The 19,776-nt window shown below is 37.5% G+C and overlaps 1 protein-coding gene across 8 annotated transcripts in view; it reads right to left on the bottom strand.

Moving 5' to 3' along the window:
- ROBO1 (roundabout guidance receptor 1) overlaps window positions 1-19,776 on the bottom strand; it is a 1,122,893-nt gene that overhangs the window by 39,064 nt on the left and 1,064,053 nt on the right. For 4 of the 8 annotated variants that reach the window (XM_060172117.1, XM_007531527.3, XM_060172119.1 and 1 more), the window contains 5 exons: window positions 16,233-16,259; window positions 14,575-14,617; window positions 7,584-7,738; window positions 4,068-4,403; window positions 2,283-2,390 (listed from right to left, as the gene is read on the bottom strand). In XM_060172117.1, the coding sequence (XP_060028100.1) occupies window positions 2,283-2,390; window positions 4,068-4,403; window positions 7,584-7,738; window positions 14,575-14,617; window positions 16,233-16,259 (669 nt within the window). The remainder of the gene's footprint in view (window positions 1-2,282; window positions 2,391-4,067; window positions 4,404-7,583; window positions 7,739-14,574; window positions 14,618-16,232; window positions 16,260-19,776) is intronic. The other 4 variants (XM_060172118.1, XM_060172121.1, XM_060172122.1 and 1 more) reach the window with 3 other exon arrangements.

The raw sequence follows: 19,776 nt of genomic DNA, 5'->3' as shown, positions 1-19,776 counted from the left end.
GGGAACCGGCAAGTCCAATGGCAGATGTTCTTTCACTGCTATGATACTGCACCAAGTGTGGCAGAGAGATGGGTCACTGTCGAGAACCTGTCAGATCTCTGCTTGTAGGTTTCCACTCTCCCGTTCTCTAGTCACCTGTCCTCCACTGGAATGGAAACACACGTACCACGAAGCTGACTATATTCAGAGCTTTCCTGGACCACCTCTACTATAACAACTCCACCTGGCCTGAACGTCTGAATACCACAGATCTCTCCCACACCTCACTGACTTGCTTTTCTATTTCTCGACTTATCACTAGATTCATCATCTATTTATTTATTTATTTATTTTCCTTTTTGTTGCTCTTGTTTTTTGTTGTTGTAGTTATTGTTGCTATTGATGTCATTGTTTTTTGGATAGGACAGAGAGAAATGGGGAGGGATAGGAAAGGGGGAGAGAAAGATAGACACCTGCAGACCTGCTTCACCATCTGTGAAGCGACCCCCCTGCAGGTGGGGGTCCCTGTAACTGGATCCTTAACGTCGGTCCTTGTATTTTGCGCCACCTGCGCTTAACCCACTGTGCTACCGCCCGACTCCCATCTTTTTTTTTAATGAAATATTTGCAGAGTAGCAATTAACAACCAGTATGAGAGCACTGAATCTACATATGTGAGCTGAGGGTTGGAGTAAGTCACTTGTATATTAATAAGTCAGAATCATATTTTCCCACACAATTTGATTTTTTTCTGGACCAAGGAAATATCTCAGTACTAAAGCACAGGCTGTGTCGTGTCTGAGGCCTCAGGGGTGAATGGTATTCTGGTTTTTCTTTTCCTTTCTTCCTCATATAAAAATAAATAAATCTTTTATTTTATTTATTTATTTATTTATTTATAAAATGGAAACATGGAAAAGACCATAGGATAAGAGGGGTACAATTCCAAAAATGAATAAATCTTAAAAATATATTTTGAAAAACGAAGTAGCCCCTCTAAGTAGCTAAGAATTCAAAGATACAATGGTATGTAATATCAAATTTTAAAATATTTCATGGTTTTCCTATTACCAGACCCTTAAGTTGTTTTCCTCTTAAATTGGGGCTTTAAAAAGAAAACAATAATTTTATAAGAGCTTACTTGTTGAAACAAATACAAAAGAAACCCACTTAGTAGAATAAATCCATATCTGCAAAGACAAAGAGCTATTTCTAACTTCCCTTAGTTTAAATTTAAGAACAGAACTGATAGCAAGACTCCAAGTGGAAAAAAGTCAATTCAGCATGCTTTAGTTAATGGGGCATGGTGAAATATAAATGCCATACTCATCACAAAAGAGGTCTTGAAATATTTGGCTTAAAACACCTATTAACAACCGAAATCCAGTTGTTGTGAGGTAATATTTCTACACTCATTCATAGAAACATATGAGACTCAAAATCAATTGGTTTTGTTCTACTGTGGTGTGACTGGCCACATGTTAGTTCTAATAATGAACCGCCTTTAATTAGAAAAACAGGACTTAAGTACCAGCAAGCTTCCATCTGTAGCCCCCCCCCCCAATCAGGGAAACAGCTGGCAAACAGCTGTAACAGCATGAAGCCCACAGGGAAGAGGCCACAGTAGAAATAAATTGGGAAACTGCTTTCCAAGGCTTTCACTGAAAGCAACAATGGAGGAATCAGAGAAAGATTTATACACTGAGGCAGGATTATACTGTACCTAGATCTCATATTAATATATATATATATATTTGGTTTTTGATTCTGCTCATATGTACTTATATTTTATAGCCTTATTTCAAACGGTAACATGCTTAGCAGACTGATTTATTTTATTGATTCTATTTACCAGGTAAATAAAAAAAAGAATAAATTTCAATCATCTTTAAAGATGAGTCCATGCTTGCAGTCATACTAAAGTTCACTAACAAGGAGCCAAGTTGGAGCCTGGATTATTTTTTTATTTGTTTATTTTTTTGACAGGACAGAGAGACATGGAGAGAGATGGGGAAGACAGAGAGGGGGAGAGAAAGATAGACTCCTGAAGACCTGCTTCACCATTTGTGAAGCGACTCCCCTGCAGGTGGGGAGCCGGAGTCTCGAACCAAGATCCTTACACCGGTCCTTGGTCTTTGCGCCATGTGCACTTGACCCACTGCACTACAGCCCCCCTCCCCCCGAGACTCCATTTTTTGTTACTAAAGTGATCATCAGCTCATTTGTGTTTAGTTTGTAATCTTGTACGATTCCATCCTGTAAAAGGAGAGTTGGACTGTTTTTCTTTCATTCTCATTACTTACCAGATGTGCTACTGCCCCGGTCTGAACTATTATAGGATCCTCCTGTATTCTGGTCATATGATTGGTTGTAGGGAATGGTTGGAGGGATTGTATCATTTGCTCGATAATCTAGACATTTAAGATGGGGGAGAAAAATCATTTATTTTCTTTTTGGTTCTTCAATAACTTAACAACAACGAAGTGTTTAAAAAGTCATTATTTAGTAATGAATGCTGAGGAAGAAAAATAAAGAAAAGAATGAAAGCATTTGGATATGACCCCAAGCAGGACAACTTTCTGCGCCATCTTCCAAAGGAAATTTCACGTGGAAATGAAGAAAATATCACATCTTTAAATAACACAACACTGAAGTCCAACTAAAAGTTGTGAGCAAGCTCATATTTAGTGCAGTATATGTATGATAAGAAAACAAACGGTCTTAATCTGCCATTTAAAAAAAAAAACTGTTCTGACCTAGGCAACAGTGAAAAATTCAAATGCCAAACTCACAACTAGACTGCACCGAATGATAGTCTATCTATGTAATCACACCCCAGGGTCTTTGACATATGACGTCTGTTTAAAAGCAATGTAGAAAACAAATCAGAACTTAGAGAAATGTTTGCATCTTTCCAAAGTCCATAGTAAAGCCGTCTACTCCAGAGGAATGATGTTACAGCAGCTTGAGCCCCCGTTGCAAACTGTATGATTGCAGAAAGTACTCTATTTGTCTTTGTCATAAACTTGTGCAGGAATCATAATAAACATTCATTGAATTGGGTCATTGCACATATCAAATGTTTTCTAATTTTGGAGTAAAGGGCTGGGTAACGATACTCACAGATTAATACACTACATAAAATATCTGTCTAAAACTATGTTTTTGTGTAAATTCTTATTGGAATAAATTTGATTTAAAAAAAAAAGAGTTCAAGTTCATGCCCAAAGAAAATGACTTTATGTCTCTAATTACCTATAATAAAATGTTTCATTAATTCGGACACTTGTACAAAATTTCCCCAACCTATTCAAATAAAAGTGATGCTTTATTTATTTATTTTTTCCCTAGAGATATAACTTTGCAAACCAATGCTATTAAGTCAGTAGCCTGAAGGACTACAAAGAAATCAAATGCCTATCTTTTCCAACTCACTTATATTACAATAGAGAAACATTCGCCTCAGGCTATAAAATACTACTCTGCTGCTACAAGTTAACACTACACTCAATTTATTTTAAATTCTATACTGATAGACTTCAATCAGGTCAACCAAAAACATTTGAGTTCTATAATTATACATTGGAACTGCCTTAGTAACCACAAGAAGTAAGAGAAATACAACACCACTTCACCAATTGCAGTTTAATGTAATTATTTTCCTTCAGTTTGATATAAAAACGCCATCCATTTCTATGACCATGTAGAAGCAATTATCTTCCATTCTCAAGTGGAAAGAATGGGATAGTCTATTTATTTTAAATCTGAGGAATTGTGACGGTTGTACATCTGCCTTATGAATAAAAGATTTTCTGTCCTAAGCTATCCCTCACTTACGATTAAATTCAAATTAATCGCAAAACCATTTGAAAATACTTATATTATTAGAAGAAAAATCAATTTCCCAAGGTTATTGTGGTGATAATTAACACTGGGACAATGGAAATTTTGAAACCAAAGGTATAAGTAGATCTTAGTAACAAAAGAAAGATTTCCCCAGCTAGCCCCAGACCAGTTTAGGCATCGAGTGCTGAAGGTTAAGGTACCTACACAGAAAAGGACAAGAATAAAAGGCTAAAGCTCTTCACCTTGGTTCAGCTTGTTTTGCTCCATGATGTTATACTGAATTGGTGCTACTTCTTGTTTCTGCTGTCCTGGTGGTTTCCAGTGCTTCTCGCTGGAGTCCCCACTGCCATTGTTCATGTTGTTGCTGAGGTTTGACTGGATGAGCTGGGTGGTAGCATACGGAGTGGGCTGCCCTGATGGATTGACAAAACGCCCCTCCTTCAGATTTGGGCTATTGAAGGTTTTCATCTCATTGATTTTGTTACTAAGGTCCACATCACCATAAACAGTTGACTCAGGGAGCATCAGATTTGTTTGTTTGTTATCCAGTTGGTTGTTATAATTTGCTATACAATCAGCTATGTGCAACGAAGAGGAAAAGGAAAAAATCATTCTACATGGTTATACGCTTGTCGTTTATTTTTTGTAAGCAAGTAGCTTTGTGAATTGTGGTCAAATGGTTATGTAAAGTACAAGCGGGCTTAAGTAAGGTTAATCAAGAGGGTCACATATTTATATGTATTTTCCAAGGAAAGTCAACTGTAAACTGAGACAGAAAACAAAATTTACATGCAGACTAAAGGATTTTTAACTTTTATTCATTTTATGTCGCTGATGATTCTCTCAAATTTAAGATCATTTTTCTTCAGCACAATCACTAACAGGGATTTCAGTAAAATAATGATTATATTAATATCTTTATATATCAGCTGAAAAAATTTCAAGTCTTAAATTAGTGAACTATTAAAGTGACTCGTTAGTTGCAATGTCAGTAGTTGTCGAAATAACAGAATTAAGTGTGTAAGTTGAGATTCAGACAAAGGAATCTGTCCTCACCTCAAAGAACCTCAGATTTTAGTATTTTATAAAGTAGTTTTACTCAAAAGAGATGAGGGGCAGAGGTGTAGTAGTGATTGGTGCGCCTGAGAAGTTTATTAGATCATATAATGCTACCTCACGAATTATAAAATGGCAAAAGTGATAACAAAATGAATAAATGCAACCAGAGTAATTTAATAAAATTAAGCTTATAAGTCTACTTTCTCTCTAATTTCCTCTTCACTAAAATATTTGAGAAATAATTAATATATACATTAAAATACTTAAACCTGGTAGCTGAAAATACTAAGCAGGAAGAACTATAAAAATCAGACATGAAAATGTTTATATTTAAAAAACAAGTCAAATGATATTTGTGAAATCCTATCATCTTAACTGTGTGATCCATTGTGGCACCAAGATGAACAGGCCATCTTTAAAATTTATTTTTGGGAGTCCGGTGGTAGGGAAGTGGGTTAAGCACATGTGGCGTGAAGTGTAAGGATCCCGGTTCGAGCTCCTGGCTCCCCACCTGCAAGGGAGTCGCTTCACAGGCGGTGAAGCAGATCTACAGGTGTTTGTCTTTCTCTCTCCCTCTCTGTCTTCCCCTCCTCTCTCTATTTCTCTCTGTCCTATCCAACAGCAATGGCATCAATAACAACAACAATAATAACAATAACAACAATGAAAAACAAGGGCAACAAAAGGGAAAATAAATATATTTTTTAAAAAATTATTTTTATCTCAATATCTTAAAAAGTTGATAAATTAATATACTACCAAGATGTAAATATGAACATATTCTTTAAAAACTGCAAATTCTTAGGGCCCGGGTCACAGTGCACACAATACCATGCAAAGACCCAGCTTTGAGCCCCAGCTCCCCACATGCAGGGGGAACACTTCATGAGCAGTGAAGCAGGGCTGCAGGTATCTATCTTTCTCATCCCCTCCCACCACCCCCTCCACTCTCATGTTCTCTCTCTCTCTTCTCTCTCATTTTCTTTCTGTCCCATCTAATAAAAAATTAGGAGGAAAAAAAAAGGCCACTAGGGGAGCAATGGATTTGTGATGTTTGCATCAAGCCCCAGTGATAACCCCAGAAGCAACTAAAATAAAACTTTTTAAAAAGTTACAGATTCTCTATTCTACTGATTCAACTACTCTTCATTTCAATAGTGCATGATCAGTGAGCAAGGCTGTTTAATTCATGTGGTCTTTAGTAATTGTTATTTTTAACCTGCAGGCATTGTTTTAATAGTTGTTAAGAACTAATATTAAGAAATGTTATTAAGGGCACTATGGTTCTGCTAATCACGTCTTTCTTTATCTACCTCTCGGTGTATAATTCAAAAACACATTCTGAGATGATAGATCTATCATAATTCTACATTGTCCAAAACTATCGTCACAAACGACATGTTAGTCAAGAACACTTGAAATTTGGCAGGAATGAAAAAGGAACAGTATCTCAGGAGGGAATTAAGTTGGACTTTAATTAAATTTGAATTCATCTATAACCAATGTCTACCATATTAGATAATATAGTCCTACATATTAATTCAGATGGCTATAATCATCTTTCTCTCCTTCAATGCTTAACTTGGTCTTTTATTTATTTCTAATTATGTAAATAGGTCTGGACAACGAGAACATGAAATCTCTGGAGAATATGGACCTGACCCCACAGATAGCTCACATATGTCAGTCCTACCCAGTGGGGACTCAGGGCTTCTTTTTCAGGGCAAACCTACAAATTGCTCTGTGATTGCTTCATTACGGATCACGATCATGAGTCATTATTTAGATGTCATATTCTCTTCCCTGAGTCTCATGAGTTACTTCACTTCTATGTTTGTATCTTTTGAGGCTTTACAAATCTAGAATTTCCAATACAGTGCATATTAAAGGATTTTGTCTGTGCTTAATTTTATGTAAAATCATTTGCAATCTGTGATAAAACATACCCACCATCTCAGAAAGTTCTATCAGGTTAAACTCAAATAGAAATCTGTAATTTATTCCTTTATATACTGTCTGTTCTATATTTAGTCTACTATCATGTTTAAGCATGAAATCTTAGCAAAGCAACTTAATCATACTGTCTTTTTTTTTAATCTCAAAGCACATAATACACAATAAACATAAGCATATGTACGAGCAAGGATATATTTCATCTTTCCTTAGCATTTACTTCTAGGCAATAAAAATCCAATTTATAATTTCAGTTGATTTGACTTAAATTATTGTTAATATTTTTTACATAAATATTTTGTTATTATGTCATACATCTATTATTTTTCTTTCTACTAAAGAAACTATTCACTCTAGATATAAGCCTGTTGACCTTTTGTTTCTTTTTACCCCTCGAGTCTTAAAAATAAGTCATTTTAATTAAAAGTTGTAACTCTGTACAGGCATAGAATTATGACTCCTTAAGTGTAATTTCACTTTTCCTCACTTAGCATCTATTCTTGAATTGATATTCTCTATTTTCACAGCAGATAACTTTGTTTTTTAATAGCAGATAAGGAGTGGAGATAGAGGAGTGGAGAAAGGACTTGAAATCAGGGTAGTTTTGCTAAATAACAATCAACATTTCCTGAACATACAGATCGAAGTTTCCTTTTCAATGTTAGTGAAGAGAAAGGAAGTTAAGTCTCCATACAGCTGAATCCTAATAAAGCTTGAACACAAGAAGCTGCCTCCGTGTCTCTAACCTGGGCGACTGTAGGTAGTCAGGCTGCTACTGCTGTTCCCATTGCCGGCAGTGCAGCAACTGATGGAGCAGTCATTGTGATTGTTGCCGGTATTGGGCCATGTGTCTGCCAGCCAGGGTTGTGTGGCAGGTTCACTGATGTTGAGAAGTCCTGGCCTAAAGGAAGCAAACAAAACTTAGAAGCAAATGCTACATAGAGAATAACCGACATTGTCTGTCTCAGGCTCCCACAAATACGTCCTGGTGATATTTTCACAGATCATTTGGTACACTATGTTGAGAGGTCACGTTATTTGTTTATTTACTTATTTGTTTCTTTATTTAGTCAAGAGGGTTGCGAGGCAATGTTCTCAAATGTGCCTCAGTTTACAAAGCCTTAGTAAAGTGGCAGAGTTGTGCCTCAGATCTGAACTCAGACACAGCACTTGGAATACTTCATTCTGTGTTTTGTGGTTTTTTTTAAAAAAAATCGAATGTAGGGAGTCAGGTGGTGGTGCAGCGGGTTAAGTGGGGCAAAGCGCAAGGACCCACGTAAGGATCCCGGTTCGAGCCCCCAGGCTTCCCACCTGCAGGGGAGTGGCTTCACAGGCGGTGAAGCAGGTCTGCAGGTGTCTGTCTTTCTCTCCCCCTCCTCTCTCCATTTTCTCTCTGTCCTATCCAACAACAACGACATCAATAACCAAAACAAGGGCAGCAAAAGGGAAAATAAATATTTTTTAAAAAATCGAATGTGAGATCTAACAATATGGATGCATTATCTTTTTGTATTTTGAATGTCGTAATTTGTGATTCATTAAGTATCATACTTCTTATAACTTCATTAAAAAAAAAAAAAGAAAAAGCAAATGCTTTTCTTTAGACAAAGGGCCCTTCACATAAAGCATATTTGCATATTTTGCTTCAAACCCATGTTTCAGAAATAGTGAGTTTGGGGCTTTGTGACATTTTGCAGAGCACTTCGTCAATGTTTCAGGGCACAACTCTGTCAGCTTTGCAGCATTTTCTGATGCTGACAGTGTACAACGCCATAAATCTCTGTATAAACAAAGGGATGTTAGTGAATTAAATCTGGTAAAACAAAGATGTCCACTATGAGAAATATTAGCATTTATGTATTTTTTTTTGGCACAACAGATAAGAATCCTCTTTCACTGTGCATTGGGAATTCAAAGCCTATCAGTAGTTATTAATGGGAGCCCTGGCCCCACTCCTGCCAGAGACTCAAACTGAGGACCCAGGATGGTGTTCCTAATGTCCTTCTCCCACATTAACTCTACGTGATAATTCAGCCTAAGAGGCGATGATGTCTGACATGCTGACAGAGGCACAATAAGCAGGCTGGCACGATAGATTCTGCAAAGATTTTTCTCCAGGGTTTCATTTTCTCGATTAAGGTGCAATGCCCATGTTTTTCTTTTGCCCAGAAAGCCAGAGCCTAGCACTCTCCAAGATGCCTCTTTCAACACATACATTGTCAACTGAGGCTATTTACAGTGCAAATGATGCTTATTTGTGGAGCAGTTCACTTCAAAGGAAGAATGTCGATTTATAGCTTATAGGTCTGTGTGCATTTGCACATATAAATACGTGTTATGCAAATGTTCCATTCATACACTGTAAGCAGTACTACAGAAGACACATGTCCATGATATGTATTATGCATATGCAAGCACATCTTCATTGAGTGCTTATTCCTTATTTTCGGTGCATTGTTTGAAGTTCTTTGCATGAACTAATTTAATTTTCAAAACGCTTCAACCTGGCAGTCATTATTTTTCCACAGACAAGAAAACTGAGGCATCTGAGAAGTCAACAAACTTTACAGGGTTCTGTACAAAGTGAGAGGGTGGTATTTGAACTCAGGATGGCTGGTGCTCAAGGCCTCAAGCACTCTTAATCAAAGGGAGATGGGGGGGAAGTCTGAAGTAGTAAAATTCAAAATAAACTTGTTGAAAACTCAGCACACTCACTATTCCAGTGGTTGGGAAATTGTGCTTTGAAGAGCAGTGTGGCTGAATTGGTGAAATAGAAAACATGGAGATGCAAGTTGTGTCAGAGTTATCTGAAGCCTTTGAACTAGGTATCAGATAGGGACATTATGTATCGAGTCACCCTTAGCTTTCCTTAGTTTATGTTCTCTTGCCCTTAAACTATGTATGCTATCACTAACAGTAGTTATTCAAAATCACCCTCCACATTCGACAATGCAGAGATATGGAGTGTTTGAAGTATGGGTCAAGTAGAAATTTCCCAGATCTAGCTTACATATTTCAAACTAATAGACAATTTATGCTACTATGATTCCTTCAGAAAAACAAAACAAACTTTTCAAGTGTTTTTGATATCATCAAAGGCTAAAAGCTCTTTTTATATGCATGGGTGATTTTTTTAACAGGAAGTGCGATTAACAATTCATGTACTTGTTTTCCGTTTAGACTTGAGTTTGGAATGCTAATTACTTAGGGCAGAAGGTAGACAGTGATTACTGTCCCATAATGAGTTTTAAATTGCCATGTATATATTTTAGAGGTCTCTGAGAAAGTCAAGGTCCTTTGCAACTACTCTCAGAAGGATGTTAATGTCCTTTTAAACTAACAGTCTCAGGGACTATCTTGACACATTTCAGATGACTTGGTGAAACTGAGACGACTTATCTGTCCAACAGTAAGAAAGGAAGTAGCGTCAAAACGCAGTATGGGTTACAGTGGTTAGTATGTGTCAAACAATAAAATGTATCATGCAATATATTGTTAGATGCTTGATCTATTTTCATATTAATCTGAGTTTTGCTATTTCCTTCCTAGTCTTCAAAATGAATGGGGAGGAAAGACACCAAGGCTATTCAAAACCAAATTTGTCTTCCTGTTTGTGCCACAAAGAAAAAAAAATTGCTCTGAAATAATTATGTGGCAATTGCCTTAAATCCCTCCACTTCTCTTACTCTAGGATTCAAATTACTCACTGAAAAAAAAAAATGCTACTTAAATAACTAGACTAAATAAATGACTAGAAGTTTGAGGGCCTGGGCAAAGTGTTGAGAGGAGGGTCTGACATACTTATGGCCTGCCTCTTCTTTCCATCAGTAGCTGGAATAAATTTTGACTCTTAAGAAGACAGTAGAGAGGACACATCTAAAAAATATCGTATTTCATGAAAAATCAAGGTTTGAGCTTGGCTTCTCTCTAATTCCTATTGCCAAGAATGAGGTATTGGCATTCTCTACTTGGCAGGCTTGACATTCTTACTTTTTTCTCCAGGCTTTCTATGCAGCTTCCTAATTCATGTTGTGGTTTGGATTTTAGGTAGTTTTTTGGAAGAGGTGACTGGAATGTTGGAGGTTAGGAAAATAATGAATAGGAACAGCTTTGAGCATTTCCATGATCATTCTGTGGGTTCTAGCACAAGTCCTTGGGCCTTTTCAAGTTAGAAAGAAGTCTGTTTGCTTACCACAATCCTCATTCTTCCCCTCTACCCACCTATTTTTGGACATAGTTAAAATTTAAGAACCAGAAGAACTTTCTAGCTGAACTATGTGGGTTTGTTTGTTTTGTTTATTAAACTGGGGGGGGGGGATCCACCTTCTGATTTTTTTTTCTAAAGTCATCAAGGATTAAATTCAGGCCTTCTGCCACTCCCTTAATAACATACTTTTTTAATATGTGCTTTTGACGTCTTTCAAAAATCAATGATCCATGTGCTGAGTTTATAGAGAACCATTCAAACAGTCCTTGTGCTTTGCACCACCTGCACTTAACCCACTGTGCTACCACCTGACTTCCTCCATGTATCTTATTTTTTACACCAGCAATGAAAGGGAGGCGGATCTGGAAAACACCAGAGGAAGCCAGGCACTGTTTCTCTTATCTGAGACAGAAGAGGGGAAAAGGAAAGACACCCGGAAGTAGTAATTAATAAATGTAGGAGTGAACTAGAAAGGAAGTGAAGGCAGGACCATTGGAAAAAATGCATATATATATATATATATATATATATATATATACACACACACACACACATATATACAGATAGATAGCAGATAGAGAGATACATAGATAAACAGAAAGACAGACAAGATAAAGAGCCAGCCCATACTGGTGGCCTTGGGAGAACTACTGCAGTTTCCAGTGGAGGGCATGGGGACACAGCATTCTAGTGGTGGTAACCACATGGAATTATACCCCTATTGTCTTACAATTTTGTAAATCAGTATTAAATCACCAATACAAGATTATAAAAAAGGTATTGGTGGGAGTCGGGCTGTAGCGCAGCGGGTTAAGCACAGGTGGCGCAAAGCACAAGGACCGGCATAAGGATCCCAGTTCGAGCCCCGGCTCCCCACCTGCAGGGGAGTCGCTTCACAGGCGGTGAAGCAGGTCTGCAGGTGTCTGTCTTTCTCTCCCCTTCTCTGTCTTCCCCTCCTCTCTCCATTTCTCTCTGTCCTATCCAACAATGACAACAACAATAATAACTACAACAATAAAACAACAAGGGCAACAAAAGGGAATAAATAAATAAAATAAATATTTTTAAAAAAAGGTATTGCTGTTGATGAAGACAGGTGAAGGTAGGACTGCTAGAAATCTGTGGGGCAGATGAGATCAGGGAAAACAGCGCTTGAAGCGGGACATTACAGTGAGAATGAAGAGGGCAGAAGAAAGGATGAGTGTAAACAGGAGCAATGGAGACAGGAGATAGAGGACAGAGGAAGGCATTTTTGACTCCAGTGCCACTGACCAAACAACAGGGACCTAAGAGTCATCACACCTGACAGGCTTGAGCAAAAACCGTGCTTAGGGATGAATGTGAAGAAGCAAAAGCAGGAGCTTGGTTTACTGATCATTCTGTTTCTTTGCTTTCCTCTAGAGGGTGAGAAACAGACAGAGATAGAGGAGAGAGAAAGAGAGAGGGGGAGAGAGAGATAGCACAACACTACTCTACTGAATTCCTCTCTCCTCGCACCACCCCCCCCCCCCCCCAGTGCTTTCATGTGAGGCTGCGGCTGAGCCTGGGTCACTGCACATGAAAACCTGTGTGTGCTCCCAACTGAGTCACCCGCCTCCCCCCCACCCCCCATAACACTCACCAACTGATGATACTATAGAGTTGACTTCAAAAGTCCATTTATTCTTTATTTTCTATCTCGCTCACTATAAGCTGCCTAGTAGGAAAAACGTTTTGTAGTTTTGCTATCTGTTGTATTCTAAGCAAAAACAAAAGGGGCCATTGCGTACTTAGTGTTCAGTAAATAGACTGATGAAGACATGCACGTTAAATCATCTGTGTAGCTGTCACTCGGAGCACAAACTCTCAGATCTTTATTTAATCACTGCCTCCCCAACCTCACAGCGTTCTTCATGATTTCATTTAGTAAAACAATCGTTTCTATTTGGTAATTGAAAGAAGTCAGTCTCACTGCTAAGATCATACTGTTAAATATAATGTATGCTGCTATAGCAAGCTCTTGAGATGGGTCTATATTATCCAGTAATTGTGGGATTTTTTTCAGACCTACTGTAGAAATAAGCATTTGGTACTTACAGATTCCTGCTGTTATTTTTCATGTGATAATTTGGCCTTTTCTTTCTAGGCTGCAAATTCCCTTAGAGGCATTTTTAAAAGCAGAAACCTGACCTATATTTTATGTGTGAGTGTGTACACACAAGCACAGGCTAGAACAGAACTTACAGGAGGTAGTCAATAAGCACTTTTATATGTTTGGATTAATGCAAAAGCTGAAGTCTATGGCAATGAAAATATACATGTAGAAAAGTGGTTATACAATCCAATCAGACATTCCAGATTTACCCACAAGAGAATGCTCTTATGCCAGACGCTGTTTCTTGAATGTCTGGGCTATGATTTAGGTGGAATTCCCCTGGATGCAAAAAAAAAAAAAAAAAAAATGCCCTGGTTTAATTCCTGAATCAAGTGGATTTATCCCTCATGAAGACCTCCCTAGCTTTGAGGTCTTTCTGTGGTTGGCTTTGTTTCACAGTTATGGAAACAGGAAGCTAGCAGTAGCACCCAGGAAAGAAAAGATTAGTGTTTGCTGCCAAATTTATAAGACACTGGCTAAAACGTGGCCAACTTTTTTTTTTTTTAACCACTTTTGAAATACAGTAAGTTCAGGAATCTCATGATCAGATGGAATGCTCCTTGGATTAAGGAATTAAGTCTTACACATTTTTCTCTTTCCAGAATCACCTCCATCATTCAAGTATACACAGAAGGGCACTCAACAATTGAATTTTTACTTATGTTTTTGGTTGGGAAATGTTTCTGACACCTTTGCCTAGATATCATTGTTGTTGGGGCAAACTCATCTTACTGTGGAAACCCCTGAAGCTTGGTTCATGTAACTTCTTATTTCAGCCCCTTTAAGCTGCCTGTCAGATCAATTTGTGTTTTCTCTGTGGATGTATTAAAATTTCATTGAGCAGTAATTACAAAGTTCAAAAGTATAGGAATGAGGTTCATTTTAATTAGGAGGGGAACTCTATGTTAACAAGGTACCTAAATGTCCTCTTTTATTTCCTCAGCATAGGTCCCTGGAAGTGCACAGCTAAATGATTCTGAATGCATAGGAATAACAAACAAACATACCCTCCATATTTGAGCTTATGCACAAATGCGGTACTCAGCAGGATTTCAAACGAACACTTTCTTTGGATAGTATCTGTTACTTAGCTAGATTTCTTAGTCTTCATAAATACCATCACTTAATTGCTTTAACTCCTTTCAAATCATCTGCGAAATCAGTAAGTTTGTGTTTCCTGGTTTAAGTGCTCCCTCTGGTGTTCACAGACTAAAATGTACAGTTTTGTGTGAATAGCTTGGCTCTACCATCTAGTCTGAGTGGAGTGTTTCTACAAGGTCTGAACAAATGTTACCAGTGAGTTAAGCCCTTGAAGGAAAGAAAGTGAAGTCATCAAGCAAGACAAGAAGAAGTACTTGGAATTTCCTTCAGGATGTAAAACAAGCAAGATTATTACCTTCCTCCACTGCTAACAGCTTCTCCTCCTCTCTGATAAGTTACTAAAATGATAAAAAGAAAAAAAAAAAAAGAAAGAAAGAAAAAAATTAATGGACATATCTACTTGCGAAATATAAGCATCTTTGTAATGTCATCATAGCAAATAAGAAATTTCTATCACAATTCAACTGGTCAGTGTTTTTAAACCACAGCACTGCTCAGCTCTATAGCGTTGGTGGTCCTAGGAATTGAACCTGGGACCTCAAAGTCTGTTGTATAACCATTACGCTTTCTCCCTGATCCCCAACTCATAATGTTTAGTATTCTTTAAGGATGGTACAGAATTAAGTATACATTCTGATAAGCTTAATATGCCAACCAGGTTGAGAACTAAACAAAAGCAAACTCCAGTCCACTATTACTTATTAACTATTACACATTTGTACATTAGTATTCCTATAAAGTCCACGTTGAATTTGTTGATTTCTACAGTTTCATGACTTTATACAAGTGGAATCACAAACTTGGAAAAATTTTACTACACTATCTTTTTAAGAAGTGTGATTACCAGACCAGAAGATATTAAGATAAGCCTTTTAGCTCCACAATGTATGCCTACTAGCTAATGTGACCTATATTTAAATTGTGACTTGTAAAATGTATTTCATTATACTTTCATCAGACAAATGTGTGTGTGTGTGTGTGTGTGTATATATATATGTATATACACATATATACATATATATATACACACACACACTTGTGACTTGTGTGTATGTGTTTCAATACACTTGAAAGCATTCTCAGCTTCTTAAATTTACTTTGTAGTATTTTTTACCATAGCACACACATAAAAAAAAAAAGGATTTGCACATAGTTAGGCAAAGGGTTAAGAAGATTAGCTTTTCTGTAAATACACATTTTTCTAAGAAGAAATGTGCTGCTAAAAGCTGCCAAATTCTGCTACTCAGAAGAACTCCAAAGTGGAAGTCTGTTAAGAAGAGATAACCACTTCCACTGGTCACAATAACAGGATTAAAACCGAGGAGGCAAGACCACAGGTGCATCTTTTACTAAAAGTGATGTGAAAGAAGAGGACCCACTTAGAAAGCCACTGAATAGAACAGAATAACAGGATTCTGATTCAGGAGCAATGAAAAGTTTTTATCTTACTCTGGTCACATCTAAGAAATGATGATTTCATGGACCAAGAATTGCAAGGGAGAGACTGTAGGTGGGTTTTTTTTTTTTTGGTTTTTTTTTTTGTTTGTTTGTTTTGTTTTGTTTTTTAGCTATTAACCCTAAAGCTTAAGTTTTAAGTTACAGGAGAAAATGCACTGCCAGGTATGAAATACTCAGGGAGGTCATTAGCATGTTAAATCGTGCTGAAGGTAGAAACAGTGTATCTACCTAATGGAACACATGCAAACACGGCTAAGATGCAGATGCAGTGTTGAGATACGGATAAAGAACTGCATTAGATGCAAGTAAAGCAAAACCAACTATTTCTATTTCAAACACATGCCTGACATGAGTCAATGAAGTATTGTATTCAACTTTAAGTCCCCCCCACCCCCGCAGCCACTTACTACAGAAAATAAAATAAAACCAGAAACACAACAGTATAACCATGCTAAACGAACAAAGAAGAGGGGGAGGGTAAGTGCAAATATATACCTGTTGGTGTGAAGGTAAAAGACGGGACTGAAAAATCAAAACAAAATATAAACCAGTTATTAAGCTGAAGAGAGAAAGGGAACATATCACATTAGTATAAATCAAGCTGACAGCTGAACATAAAACAAATGTAAATAACTAAGCCAGTAGTTCTGACACTCTGATTTATGAATAGAACCAAATCTGAGGTTAAAAAAAAAAAGAAGAAGAAGAAGAAGAAGAAGCTTGTTTCTACAGGTACCATTCTGAAGTGTCTGACATTCTAGTTTGGCAGAGGATTGTGCTGGGTTAGCCTGTGAATGACCCTGCATTCAGTCACATGGATTTAGCTCTCAGCTTTAGTACAAACAGGAATCCTCTGCTATTAATCATTTCTAAACACTAGGTGGCGATTCTTAAAGGAGTATTATCAAGGTCTTGCTTGAACCTTATCTAGAAATCTGAAAGTAAATGCTTATTAAAGTGGACTAATAGGTGCACTTAAATATATGTCATTAAGAGAAAAGTAAACTGAGAGGGAGAGGGGGAGGGAAGGAAGGAAGAAGAGAGGAAGGAGAGGAAGAAAGAAAGAAAGAAAGAAAGAAGGAGAGAGAGAGAGAGAGAGAGAAAGAAGATTGACTGAAACAAAGAGAATTAAAAAGTGAATTGTTTTACTGACAAGAACTGTGTGCTACCTTTTCATAGAAATGGAATGCTGCATTTCAATAACAGCATTTTGTCAATGGACACACACACACACACAAACTGGAGGTGTGAACTTTAGTTTCTCTGTTGTTCTTTACATTCTGACACTTTCTAGGAATAGGCTGAGCAAATTTTTTGTTTGTTTTAGGCCATACCAGAAACTAAACACTACAACAATAATGCCCCTCTGAAAACCCTCACACTCTCTGCAGTTATAAATCTTCATCTAATCGATAATGCTTGAAATTGAACTGCAGACCTCAAAAGTGGCAGTCTTGCCTCCTCCCTCACTTTGTCTTATCTTTTCCCATTCCTGTCCCTGTCATCTCATACAGAAGAGGCCTGACTTATTTCCCAGGCTCTTCAAGTTAATTTAAAGTAAACACTGCCCCGGTAAAGAAAGCAAGGGAATCTATATGGCTCCCTTGAAAATGAAAGTTTGCTTTTAAGAAATCCTTAATATATACAAACTAGAATATTGACTACTTATTGTGGATCGAAGAGCTTCTACCTACAATGTATTTTCTACTTCACATTTGATCATCTCTAAGAAATTCGCTTTAGGATTAGAGCTTTTGGATTTGCAAGCTGGGAACAACTGTCACTCCTCACCATAGCATTTTCTCTCTGAGCAGACTAGAAAAAAAAACAAAAAAAACCACAAACACCTCAGCCATGCATGCCCAGTTTATACACTGGCCTTCATTTGCAGCACAAAGATCCCTGTCTTAAGAATTCTATTGTGTTTTCATGTGCTCCGGTCTTTTCAGGCAGTCAATGTAATTTAGCTACAAAACAGACTTCAGAGTTACAGTAACAAGTCTTCGTAAAAAAAGTACATTTGAAAGTAAAGCTATTCAAGCAAGAATGGAGTGCCTGAACATTAATTTGCAATCACAATGACATGGGCAACATATGATAAAGGTCCTTGTCATTGCTTCTCCTAGCTAACTGCTCACCCCAGTGAGAGGAATCAAAGAAGAGATGAAAAAAAAGAGGTTGGTCTAAATGAAATGTTTATAGCTCACGGAACAGAAAACAGCTTAATTCTCAAAGCTCCCAATAATAAAGTTAACCCTAGTTAACCAGCAGTACTGGTGCACTTGAAAATGTGGAATGCGGGGTACTGCAAAGGGTGTCCTGAGTGTTCTAGCAGAGGGTACGTCACAGCGCTGTGCCGAAAATGTCATTGCTTGACGTTATAATCTGGGCTGATGGATCAAGGTCATTAGGATCTCTAGATGCTTCATCTTAAAATTCTGCATTGTTTTTTTTTTCCCCCTTTATCATTATTAGCAGTGTTTTGGGCACAAGGCACTTTGAGATTTCAGGATGCACTCTTTTTTTTTTTTTTCAATTGCATAGAAAAAGGATCGTGAAAAAGTGCTGATGAGGCAAAGTGAAGAAAGCAGAATCAAATGTTCACCAATTACATTTGTAATTATGTTCTATGAGTTCTGCTGGTTACAAGGACGATGGTATTAGTTCAACAGGCTGCACAGAATGGGCACAGAGGCATCCACCAGCATGCTAGAAGGATATTAGTAAAAAGAAAAGAAACATGTTGGGAAAGGAGAGAGTTTCACACTAGCTATTTAGATTCTAAGACAACAGAAAGCATTTCACTGCTACAACTCCACAGCTATAGTGCTTCTTCACAGCAAGAAATGCGGAATTCCTGAAGAATTCAAGATAGTCTACATCGATATGTTAATCCATCACATTTTTCTCACTCAGATCACATTTCAGAACACAACCCCCAACACCCTGGCCTTTCCCTTCTCCACAACACACAGGCATCCTCGCACCCTTTCTCCGCAAAGATTTTATAGGGAAACACACGGGCCTGACTTTGTTCTACTTTGTATACATAATGAACAGTAGCTGTCTATGTAGTAACCTCCAATCCCTCCTTTCCACTTGACAGTCAGAGATACTGACAGTCTGCCGCATTTCTAGATAGCACACATATTTTTTTTTAAAAAATTAAGGATGATACTCCTAAGTTAAAGGTATGTACATGAAAGACTTCTGTGTGCAGTCAAAGGCAGGAGGCACACTGATAGATTTTCATATGCTGGCGATGAATTTGTATTGAGTGTTTTCTGTCAAGACCCCTTGTGACAAAATACACAGATATGTGGACTACTTGTCCCAGACTGCTTTCTGAGTCTATAGGGACATTCAAAACAACATCCCTCTGAGAAAACTTGCAGCTAGCACTACTGATTTTGACTTTGCCATATAGATAAAACTGATAATGACCTGGGCAAGACAAGTAGAAAATGTTTACTTGGGAAATATGCCCCACATTATTTTTTTCAGGGTTATGATGGGAGGGGGGTATATGCTCATTGATAAAACTGTCTTTTAATTTGCTTTGCAGCAAAGCAAAACTGTTTCTGGCAAGGAAGTATTGGCTGTCTAGCTAGGGCAGAGGCTAAAAATTTGCCACCCAAATGAAGATAATTGTGAGAGTAAAGGAAATGACTGAGAATGATGTAGCTGGAACAAAGACATAAATTAGGAAGCAGAGTCTTAGAATCCTCCTGCTTACTTACTGAGGTCCAGAATTGAATGTATTTGTTTGAGAGAGAAGTAACAGTGTGTCTCAGGTTCCCCAGAGAGTGAAAATTACAAATCACTCATCTACAGACTTAGAGGAGACATAACAAAGGTGTCGGTGAAATATCTTGGCATATTCCGTTCATTCAGAAAACTGTAATCACTATTAAAAGGATCTTGTCTAAAATGATGACACACTTGTGATGAGATCACTACCCCACATGAGCGGCATATGTATACTGACTCTGCAGCTTAAAAAATACAAATAGAAAGGATTAACCATCATTCTCTCCAG

This window comes from Erinaceus europaeus, chromosome 14 (assembly GCF_950295315.1).
Source record: "Erinaceus europaeus chromosome 14, mEriEur2.1, whole genome shotgun sequence".
NCBI lineage: Eukaryota > Metazoa > Chordata > Mammalia > Eulipotyphla > Erinaceidae > Erinaceus > Erinaceus europaeus.
This window is presented reverse-complemented; position numbering and strand designations above follow the sequence as displayed.